This window comes from Orbicella faveolata, unplaced genomic scaffold (assembly GCF_042242905.1).
Source record: "Orbicella faveolata isolate gen_17 unplaced genomic scaffold, um_ofav_v1 contig_36, whole genome shotgun sequence".
Lineage (NCBI taxonomy): Eukaryota > Metazoa > Cnidaria > Anthozoa > Scleractinia > Merulinidae > Orbicella > Orbicella faveolata.
Genome location: NW_028301565.1, coordinates 9,900,507 through 9,912,500, shown reverse-complemented (window position 1 = coordinate 9,912,500; position 11,994 = coordinate 9,900,507). Strand labels below are relative to the sequence as shown.

At 41.0% G+C, this 11,994-nt stretch overlaps 2 protein-coding genes across 2 annotated transcripts; one reads left to right on the top strand and one right to left on the bottom strand.

Moving 5' to 3' along the window:
* Nucleotides 1–2,312: 2,312 nt before the first annotated feature.
* LOC149102239 (uncharacterized) lies at nt 2,313–6,096 on the top strand. The gene is made up of 2 exons (XM_089275498.1): nt 2,313–2,851; nt 5,643–6,096. Exons 1-2 carry the CDS (start codon nt 2,831–2,833, stop codon nt 5,964–5,966), a joined length of 345 nt encoding a protein of 114 aa, XP_089131624.1. The 5' UTR covers nt 2,313–2,830; the 3' UTR covers nt 5,967–6,096.
* A 2,640-nt stretch (nt 6,097–8,736) lies between these two features.
* LOC149102238 (uncharacterized) lies at nt 8,737–10,039 on the bottom strand. Its single transcript, XM_089274456.1, has one exon. The coding sequence runs from the start codon at nt 9,708–9,710 to the stop codon at nt 8,994–8,996; it is 717 nt and encodes a 238-aa protein (XP_089130582.1). The 5' UTR covers nt 9,711–10,039; the 3' UTR covers nt 8,737–8,993.
* Between the last annotated feature and the right edge of the window lie 1,955 nt (nt 10,040–11,994).

Below are 11,994 nucleotides of genomic sequence, written 5' to 3'. Positions count from 1 at the left end.
TTCTAGTCGTTTCTCGAGCCATTTCGCATGCGCCGACTAAGTCACATACAGTTATCCCCATGCTGAGTTATTCCGTCTTTTAACTTCCGCAGTTTCCTTTTTAACGGTGTCTGACACGTTCGAAAGTCGATAGAAATAGCAACTCATAGTTAAACATAATGTGTCATCCTAACACGTTTAAAGGGCCCCATCAGGGTGAAAACGATTCAAATAGTAGTAAAGAGAACGAAAATATGATCAGGCAGAGAAGAAAAGGTTGAGGTATCCAACAAACGCGAATGGAATAATTGTTTCATTAAAGACGCCCCCAAAATATACAAAACTAAAATAAAATAACATAACGATAAAAAAGCTCCAAAAAATTTCGTCTACGCTTACCATATTTGTATAGGATGGTACATTAAGATTACTTCAAACCTTCGCGGGGCTACTTTTTCCAAATTTTCTTTTTTCCGACCAAATTAAAGTTCATTATTCAAGGTAACATTTCCCAAAAAACGAAAATAAAATATTAAAACGTGCGCGAGGTATTGAGAAAAAGAGGGTTTTTTTAATAAAAGTTAATAAACCGTCAAGGTGTCATAATCCCCAAAAGTCATGGACTCCTCAGCGACCTTTTCGCGGCAAACGGCTTAATCCAGAGATCCTATATCAAATACTTTCAATTTGAGGTTTCATGTCTGTCAAGAGTGTCTTTTTGTAATCACGCTTCGGCAATTACCCCTCAGTTTCTTTTTGTTTTGTTGCACATCGCCCTTCTCCATTTTGCTCTTTATTGTTGACCATCGGCCTAAAACGTATGCGCCTAAAACGTGACTGAAACACTATCGCTTTACCCCGAAGCTCAACTTTCCATACTGTGAACGCTAGGGGTTCTGTTATTTCATTGGCTGGCGGCATTTTGAGTTGACATATCCCTCTGAGAAGGCGTGACATGTTTATAAATCTTTAGAAGGCGAAAACTTGCACTCGTTTTTCGAGAGAACCCCTCCTCTTTAAATGAATTAATAGGGTACGTAGAATCGACGGTTTTCCGTGAAATTTGGCCAGAAGATGCACTTATAGATACGGAACAAAAACATGTTGGCGAATTCTTTCATCTCATATACTTTTCTCGAGGCGGTCTCTAACGCAACACGTTACGGGAATTTTTCGATAGTGGAACTTGAGAGATCTATTAAAAGATAACCAACAGAAATGAAAGAAAATGCTGACACGCTTTGAAAGATTGATGCTTTGTGATTAACACCACACAGTTATTTTGCATCAACGATCGCATTTGATACCCGATTAATTCGCCTGAATTTCAGTCAATCGTTTTGGCGCTAACGGCTTCTGCCGCCTTAGGAAAGTAGTTGACAGAAAAGAATATAATTTTATCGAATTCTACATTTTGTAACCTTTCTATTGATATATAGTTTGTGGGGGTTTCCTTCAAAACAGCGCGCGTACGAATTTTTTTCTGGAGGATACCCGCAAAGGTTTGAATTAATCTTAATGGCTCATAAAGCATTATGGCTAAGCCAATGAAAACTCTTAAATTGCATTATCCAAAGATCCAGTTTTCAGTAATATCAAATACAAATAGCAAATACAAAGCATGAGTATTACATCAAAAACGAAAGACAATGTTTGATCGCGTTTCCAATCACGCGAGACCAGATGTAAAACTACGATTCGTAGCGGAGAATTTTTGACGAACTTTAAGGCGTTTGGAAATGTGGTCAAACACTGTCTTGAATACTTGATATCATGCTTTTTCAATCGAAACTTAAACTAACGAGAAAACGGAGAAATAAAATCTTAAAAATCTATGCTAATAAGGCCAGAGATCCAAAAACTGTCAAGGCCATGATTTCCTTTGTTTTTACTTGATGAACTATTAATGAGCTTGAGAGATTTAACAATATAACATATAAAAGAACCCAAATTGTTTCTTTAGTAGCAATTGTATGCAACGGTTCTGTTGTGGGCTGGCTTCTAAAGTTTTGTGTTCCTCTCCGCGAATTTTAGAGGAAAAAGAAGACTGCTCGTAACCTAAAATCTTATAATTAGCCACTGGACAGATGAAAACATCAACAGAAAGAATGGAGACAGGCACAACAATTACCGCTGGAAGAGAATAGGTCTCTTGTTTAAATTAACTTAGAAACACGTTTACATAATGAGTTATAATGGCTAACCTCAAAAGATTTTCCAAAAGTCTCTCTCAGTATTTCAATGACGTTGCTAATACACAAGATCGAAGCGAAAATTACTCAATACGATATAACCATGATCTTTTTTATTCTTTATTATCTTTTTAATTCTTGTGCCGAAATTATTCTTGTGTCGAAATTAACGAATGATAAACATTATTATTATTATTATTATTATATATTATATATTATATATTATTATTTGATTATTTTTTATTATGTTTTTATCGGGGTCATCAGCTCCTGTTTTTATTAGGAGATTCTCTAGCCTGGGCTGCGTGTAGACATTTACTTTTTCCGGCGCCTGAAAGGAAATAGAACACTCAGCACTCAAGCTATAGGTTTTCCAAGCTCCAAAAAATCATGATCACCTGATTCTGTTTAACAAAGCGTTGCCCTTTTGTTTGACTGGTTATCTTCTAAGGAGCCGATCTATTTTTGCCCGCTGACAGCATTTGCTTCCATTAAAACACCTGCCTACGAGGGCTGCGCATCTTGATCCAGAGGAAGTCAATCAGGATATATAAACACTACTTATATATAGCGTTGCTTAACACTGTCGTTTCACAGCACTGTTCTAACTTAAAGTTGCGACGAGCATTTGTCAGACCAAATAGAAGCCTGCATCAAGTATGTACCCAGCAGCCATTAAGGTACATTATATTCGACACCTTTTTAGCATAAAGTTTTAAGGTAACTGTAGACCTTTAAAAGCAAAATTTTACGAGTTATTTTTCTTGTTTCTGGATCATTCTAGAGTTAAAACATTGACTTGAAATGTAGGGAAAAAATTAATTTCAAATTGTTTAGTGACCGCCAGATACGGGGAAAGGATCCTGTTTTGGAGAAGAATTAATGAAAAACTATAGGTTTTGTTATCTTATTTAAACATGAGTCTACCTGTGTATGTTTTACGGTAAGCCTCATCCTTCGATAAAAGAAAAGAGGAAGATTCTTAAGCTTAGGGCAGTCTCGAGCTTGTGTTTCAGTGGTCGGAGGCAAAATCGCATTGACAGCCACTTTGATGCATACCCGGAGACTCAGGGGCAGTTAGTGTGAGTAAGGGAAAGTCGAAGCCCCCCTGGAGACGGAGTCCGTCTTCCCACACCGGTTCCAAACAACCCTGTGAATGCTGGTTTCTGACTGCACAGAAAAAAATCCTTTGTGCTTAGTGCCATATCATGCTTTGCATTTGTTTTCTAATACGAAACCTACACAAAAGCCGGTTTGTTCATCATATTTATCTTGCTTGTTTAGCATAAGTTACCCGAAAAGAAAAGTTTTCATTTATATCTCAACGCCGAGACCCCTGATATCGGTAATGCGCTGCTTCACTCACTACACGCATGGCTGGCTGTGCGATAGGCAAACTTGCCTGGCTCTCTGCGTCCTAAAACATGTATAATGTTTGGTTACGGAAAGAAAAGATGTGAGTCCATTAAAGGTCTAACATCACCTCTTGTATATGTTTAATATCCCTTTATTCTGTTTACGTCAGAGAAGTATTAATTGAGGGACAACATCTGGATTTCCCTTTCAACATTTATTGTCTTATTTTTATTATTATCACACATCGGTGATTTGCATTAACTCCCTCCCCCATTTCTAAAGCATACTATAGCATTGGGACACAGGTGATGAATGCAAATATTCTGGATATCTTGCAAACATGATAGGTGACGTTCTACATTCGCCCAACCTTTACTAGACTTTCCAAAAGTCCTTTCCAATAATATTTCCGTTGTTGGTTTCGCCGTTGGAAAGGACTTTTCCCACTTGCAGCGCGCCAAATTTTACCGGTGGATTTTTCCACCGGTGACGTAAATACACATTAACCAATGAACAAACAAATCCTGACTAAACGTCATGACTTCGCGCGCGATCAACGACACAACTCGCAGAGCAAATCTCTACTGAGTTCAAGTACTATAAAAATCTTTTTCATTTAGCTTTTGTTCTCGGATATACTTAAGGATATGAATTTCATGGTAGCAATTGAATTTGGTTTATTCAACGTAATTTCAAGTCTTTGAAAGAAGGACAGGGAAAAGCAGTGGAAGGCTATTCATCCGACCTATACGTGTTTGTTTACTTACAAGCGCGATCTGAGTTCCTCCGTGATCTGGATCGTTTCAGAGAATTAAGTTTGGACCTTTCAAAGAAGAACAGAGCCGATCCTGCAGTTCGTGTAATTGTTACACTTTTAGTCGATTTAGTGACTGACCAAGTAACTTCTCTACAAAGAAAGAGCATCGCAGCAAATTTGCATCGGCCGTTTTACCAACTTTACCGTGTTGAAAGCAGTCGTCGATCGATGAAGGACTTTTGGGAACAGCGATTTTATTCTCTGCCGTTCGTTGCGACTGCGATTCTCAACGTAATTTAATCAAGAGAGCTTTACAGAAATCAAGTTCTCCCCGACTAATTCCGTGTTCTTTTAGTTAATTCGGATTCTTGTCGGTACAAGCTAGATCTACATAAGTTTATAGCATTTGTCAGGCAGTCTCTGGTCGATCGCTGGTTAATCTCTAATCTAGACGACCAATTTAGACTAAAACAAATAATTCCCGATCGGTTTAAACACGGATTTGACTTTTCAGGAGGCGTTACTCAATGGAACAGCTTTTGCCGTTTGCCAATATTGCTGACTACATACTGCACTGTACACAAATAAATTTAACACAAATAAATTCATTTGAGTTAGGGCAGGTTTTGATGGAAATCATTTTCTGCCTTCGCGACGATCACGCGCGGAGCACGTGAAAAGTGAGAAAAGTCAATGATGTTTTTCGCGCCAAAAATTTACGCTCTGATTCACATTCCTGCAAGTGAAACAAGTCGATCTCTCACGACTTACGTCGCTCACGCACGCCCTCGCGACTTCGTCGCTCGAAACTCCCTGCTCGAACTTCGCTCGAGGGAGATAAGTAAGTCAAGGATTAAGAAAAGGTCGACTTGTGGCAAGTCTAAGCCTTACGTGGGCTTCGTATCAAAACACGAAACAGGCTGTATACATAGACCTGTTGCCCGCTGATTGGGCAGGAAAATACAAGGGATTTTTTTCTGCCCAATCAGGAAGCCAGCATTCACAGGGCTGAACCGGCTGGGTAAGACTCCGTCCCCAGACACTCCTGGCTTCCTTTCCAGCTTTCTCCGCTGATTTTTCTTCTACCGCTTTGACTTTCTCTCACCCACTAACCGCCCTCGAGTCCTCGAAGAAAACTTTGATGAAGAGTGGGAAACTTAAAGGTGATTCGTGCTATTCTGTATTTTCCCACCAAGCGACGCAAATACTAGTGATTTTCCGAAAGACACCGGCCACTTAAGGTCTACAGTCTTACTCCCTAAGTGTCTAATAAATGATTACTTGTCGATGAGAAGTGCTTGCTACTGTATTGAGACGGCTACATTTGTAGGCTTTAACAGTTTTTCGTTTTGGTTTAGGTATCTCCATTTAAAGTGTTCATGGTTTACCTGCTTGTAACTTTTTCTCGGGGTGGCAAAGTTAATGGCCGCACTAGAGAGCAGAGTTATGAGGACGACTTGTACGACCGCGCTATAATCCCAGAAGAGAAAGAAATTGTTCAGACTGAGGAGGAAAAACGTCGTCCAGAAGTTTACCAAGAAAAAGAGACACCAACTTTGAACGACTACCGACTTCAAGACCGCGGTTTCTGTCGTGAGACGTTCACTGGGCCAACAAACGGATTGTTTGAAATAAAGTGTAGCGAAGGATGTAAATTAAAATGTGTCCCCGCTAACGAATAAATTCTTGCCCCAAGAAATTGAAAGGAAAAAAAACTTATGAAGAGCGATAAAGGAACGGATAAACGACTAAGATCTACGCACTTTATAAGTGATTAAGAATATTAAACAAACAAATTAAACACATAAACAAGCTCAATGAATTCCTTGTACTGATGATAGGGAAGTCGAATAGCAAATAAGCCCCACTCGGTCTTTTCAAGCCTTGTCAATGTTGAAATGCGAAGACTTGCACCAGACAGCTAAATGAAAGTGGACGATTGATTGATTGGTTGGTTGTAGTTGGTTGACTGATCGGTCAAAATCGATCGATCGATGGATAGCCCAATTGTACTTGCTATGAGTCAAAGACACAAGATCAGGTAAAGATTTTACTGAGAGAAAACGATTCCTCTTGATTTTACTGAAGGTTGATATAGTCTTTTCTTGTCATTTCTCGAGTCATTTCGCGTGTGCTGACTAAGTCACAGACAGTTATTTCCACGCTGAGTTATTCCGTCTTTTAACTTCCGCAGTTTCCTTTTCAACGGTGTCTGACACGTTCGAAAGTCGATAGAAATAGTAACTCATAGTTAGACATAATGTGTCATCCTAACACGTTTAAAGGGGCCCATCAGGATGAGAACGATTCAAATAGTAGTAAAGAGAACGAAAATATTATCGGGCAGCTGAAAAAACCAAAAGGTTTGAACGGTAATATGAGGCAAAAAACGTATGCAGAAAATCATCGGCCACATAAAAACAAGCGTAAAAACGAAAAAACAAAATGTTAAATAAATGGAACTTATCTTTTGTAACGCGAACTCTGACTGTCACGTTTCACGACCGATGGAACTGGATTATTGCAATAAACAGACACAACACACGAATCAAATCTAGAAGTCCGCCATGCTGCTTTAATAATCAACTTCCCAACTTAAGTTGCGCACTTAAGTATATTATGTATGATACATTGAAATGTACCTTACAAACACTACATCCCTTCCTTTTCCATTATAACCATTATGATCTTAGGGAAATGTCAACACAGTGGAAAGTCAACTAAAAACCTAGTACGACTTAAACTCACAAAACGGCTGGCCACAAAAATTAATTCTCCTCTTTTGAACCGTAACAGTCAACAATGACATTACGTCATAACAAAGTTTCTAACAATTGCACTCAAGTTAAAATAGAGTCGTTAACAATGACACTCAGGTCATGACAAGGTCTTTAAATCTTTCCGGCAGCTTCCTGACCCATGCTGGTCTCGTCATAACCGGGCTGTTCAGTTTTTCTCGTTCTGCTTCCGGTTTTACAGGACCAGTAACATCAAGCAATGAAGTTGTTTCCTCAGGATTCTGTAATGTCTCCTCATATTGTTTTTTACATGGGTTGTGTTTCGTATAAGTTGAGCGCCTTCTGGTGATTCAACGACAACACTGTTTCCAGTTTTGGTTACAACATCATAAGGCTCAGGAGCAAATGGCGTTGACAACTTGTTTTTGCGCTCTTGTTTTACTAACAATTTGTCACCTGGAGCTTGGTCTGACTCCTGGGCACTCCTCTTCTTGTCTGCATACCGTTTGGCTTTGGCTTTCATTTCGCCATCTCTGTCTCGCATCTCACTCTCTATGCTCTCCTCTCTCAGTTCAGGTAGTTTAGTACGCATCTTTCTGCCAAACGAGAGTTCTGTTGGAGTCACACCTGTGGTAGTATAAAGTGTTGACCCATATGCATGCTACCAAATACTTGCGAACTTTCTTCTTCCATTCTTTTCCCTCAGCTTGAGCTATTTTCATCCTCTTGAGGCGAGACTTGTTTAGTCTTTCCACCTCGTTGTTTGCTTGTGGCCTCAATGGTGTGGTCTTCCTGTGGTCTATACCGTTATCCTCCAAATACCGCTCAAACACTACTGATCTGAACTGTGGACCATTGTCGCTTCGAAGTGATTGAGGTAATCCATGTGTGGTGAAGATTTTCTCCGAACACTCTATGACTTTCTCTGACGTTTTCGAACGCATGATTTCCACTTCATAATATCTGCTGAAGTAATCAGGGATGACTAAGACAGATTCTCCTGATGGTAATGGGCCTAACAGGACGATGGGCAAGTCTTGCCATGGGCTACTTGGTAATGGGGTTGACTTGATTGGTACTGGGTTTGCTGGACTGCTTACAAGCTGACAGCCATGACAGATTTTGCAAAACTTCTCGGCTACCTTGTCGATTCCAGGCCACCATACCTTTGATCGCAATGTCTGCTTCATACTGACAATTCCTGGGCGTCCTTCATGGGCAAGGCTCAGTACTCGAGGTCTCAACTTGCTCGGTATGACAATCCTGGTACCTCGAAGAATTAACTTGCCAATAACACACAGTTCGCCAAATACTGGTATGTACTGCTTGTGCTGATTACCTTTCCAATTTCTGTCTTTAATGCGCTGACGCAATTCCACAAACTGTCTGTCCTCTGATGAGGCTTCTGCAATTTCACGTGTTGTCATCGCTTGAGGAGTGGCAGTTACTGAGACAAACCTGACAAATTCATCTGAAACCTTGTGCGCTGATGAAGATTCTCATGCAGCAAGCGTGACAACGGATCAGCAACAGTCTGCTCTCCAGGTGGGTACTGGACTTGGAACTTGTATGGCTGTAATCGCAAGATCCATCTTTCGATTCGTGCACACCGCTTCAATCTGCTTGAATAGATTGTTTCCAACGGCTTGTGATCAGTGTACAGTTCAAATTCAACGTCGTTCAGGTACACATCGAATTACTCACATGCCCATACAACAGCCAAGGCTTCTTTTTCTGTTTGCGAGTAACGCTTTTCCACAGCGCTTAGACATCTTGCTTGCGTAGCTAATGACTCTTCTTCTTCTTCCTGGGCGACTCACCTCCTTCAATTCTGAAGATTGTAGTGAGCGTATAAATAAATAACTACAAATTAAAATAAGGCTAAAATGCTATAATAAAAACTAAATAATAATAATAATAATAGCAATAATGATAATAATAATAATAATAATAATAATAATAAAGTCAAAGTCAACATCGTTTGGTTTGGCCTTGGTCAGGCGGCAGGCTTTTCTTGAAGGCCGTCAAGTTTGGTGCATTTACTGTTTCATTGGCCAGGCTGTTCCACTCTCGTATCGTTCTCGGGAAAAACAAGTACATGTGGTAGTCCGTCTTTGAGCGGGGAATTTTGTACGCATCTGAATTTACGTGCCGTGATCTCCTTTGAAGTGGAGTCATGAACTCTTGTTCGTCCATGGCTATCAAGCCTTTATGAATTTTATACATCATGCAGAGTCTAAGTGTCTGTCTCCTAGTTTGGAGGGAAGTCCAGCCGAGCTCATATACCATGTCCCCTACGCTGGATGTGTTGTTGTATCTGCCAAGAACAAATCTCGCTGCCCGACGCTGCACCATCTCGAGCTTATAGATGTTTCCCTGTGTGTAAGGATCCCAAACGATGCAGGCATACTCGAGGGTAGGTCGGATCAATGTTTTATAGGCAGTGGACTTGAGTGCAATAGAGTTAATCTTTAGATTCCTTTTCAGGAATCCAAGAGTTCTGTTAGCTTTACTTGAGATGGTGCCGATGTGTTTGTTCCATCTCAGGTCTGATGCTATAGTAACTCCGAGGTATTTGGCTGAGTCAGCCGTTGCTAATGTCTTACCATGAAGAATATAGTCATTTTGTACCATAGCACGCTTGCGCCCTACTCTAAGTACTTCACACTTGTCTGGATGGAACTCCATTTTCCATAGGGTTTCCCATTCGGCTAATTTGTCTAGGTCTCTTTGGAGTACTTGGGTGTCACTGTCTGAGTGGATGGTCAGGTACACAATGGTGTCATCAGCAAATAGTCTAATGTTAGAGGCAAGGGATTCAGGTAGGTCATTTATATAAAAAAGGAATAAGCATGGACCCAAGACAGAACCTTGTGGTACACCAGAAAGTACTTCGGCGTCGTCTGAAAATTCTCCTTCAAGGACAACTCTCTGTGTTCTGCCACTTAGGAAGAATTGGACCCATCTGTTTGTCCTACCACCAATTCCATAATACTTCAGCTTGGTAACAAGACGAGGATGGCTGACTTTGTCAAATGCCTTACTCCATCACCAGGATATCCGTCTGGGATCCAGCATGCAAAAAAGCTGTGTTTCACACGATCTTCTATCCCTGAAGCCATGTTGTAGGGGGTACAGGATGTTGTGGTTATCGGCGTGCCGCATGATTGAGCTTGCTATGATATGCTCCATCAATTTGCTTGATATACACGTGAGGGAGATAGGCCTGTAGTTACTTGCATCATATTTAGAGCCCTTCTTATAGATAGGTGTGATGTTGGCACATTTCCAGTCGTCTGGGATTTCTCCGCTTTCATACGACTTCTTAAATATGATAGTAAGAATGGAGGCTACAGGTTCTGAGAGCTCCTTCATCACTCGAGGTGTTATACCATCCGGTCCGGGTGCCTTATGGATTTTAAGCTGGTCTAACATCCGCTTGATTCCTGCCCTAGTTATTTGGATGTCGTCTATGGTGGCAAACGGCGATGACATCATTGGTATGTCTTGTGCGTCTTGATTGTCACGTGTGAACACTGACTGGAACTGCATGTTTAGGATATTAGCTTTATCTCTGGGATGAGATATTTTTGTGCCATCTTTCTTCAATGACCCAACACCCATACTGTCCCTTCTGCTGTGTTTGATGAAGGACCAGAATCGTTTCATTCCAGAGAAATCATTTGTGTCTTCTTCCATGGGTGAGATGATAGACTCGACAGGCTCCCAATACTGTTTCCTAGATTCCCTCTGGATTTTTCACTTTAGCTCTCTCATCTTCTGGTCAATTAGACGAGAAGCTCCAACTGCATTCCTTTCTCTTGCTCTTTTTCGCTTGATATTTGTTCTGTCTCTCTGCCTGATTAGCCTTTTAATGCTAGGCGTGATCCACGGCAAGTTTTTCTTGTGTTTACATGTCTTGTGTGGAATGTGTTTTAGGGTGCCGTCATGAATGGCTTTTTTAAACGTAAGCCATAGTTCATTTACCGACAGTGTATCTTTGTTACGATCTATCACCTCAGTTGTGGTTTGGAGGTCTGCCTCAAAGCTATCCCATCGTGCCCTCTTATAGAGTGGTATTTTTCGCCGTTTCTGTTTGTAGCGAATGGGACGTATGTCTAGATCTATCATTGGGCAGTCGTGGTCTTATATGCCAGGCAATACCTTGACTTGGCGAACTCTAGATGGATTATTAGTGATTACTAGGTCTAGTATATTTTGGCTCCTGGTAGGTTCTTCGACCATTTGGATAAGCCCTTTATCGTCGAGTAGATCCCCAAATTGGTGATGTAGTGTAGGGAAGGGGCAGGTTTTCAAGGTTTTGTTTTTCCAGTCCCAGCCTGGGAAGTTGAAGTTCCCTCCAAGCAGGATATCATGGGCAGGAGTTATTAGAGAAAGTGATTTATCCAGTTCTTGGAGGCTGTTTTCATCGCCTACATGCGGTCTGTAGTATGCTCCTATATGGAGTGTCTTACATCCAGTAATATGAATATTGCACCAGAGCAGTTCACACTCTGTTTCCAGGTTACTTTCTCTCACTAGTACTAGGTCTTTTTTAGCAGCAATAAACGCCCCGCCGTGAGGGTCGTTTGGTCTGTCTCTCCTCTCTAACTTTTCCTGCCTTGCTGCTCTTGGATGAGGATTGCGCCGAAGCCTACCGAGCTTGCGTCTGCTATGGCATCTTTATCAAAGTAACCAAGAGTTTCTGCACTTGATAGCCTCCTCTTAAGCTATTTGCATGCGTTCTTCTACTCTTCTCCAAACTCGAAATAAACACCCTTTTTGGTTAATCTGCGCAATGGCTCCGCGACCGTAGGGAAGTCCGGGATAAAACGAGCACTGTAGTTTGCCAGTCCCAGAAATCTTCTGACTTCTGATGCACTCTGCGGCTATCTTGCATCAACGATCGCCTTTACCTTTTTTTCGGCAGGGCCAATACCATTGTCGCTTAACAACAGTCCCATGAACACCA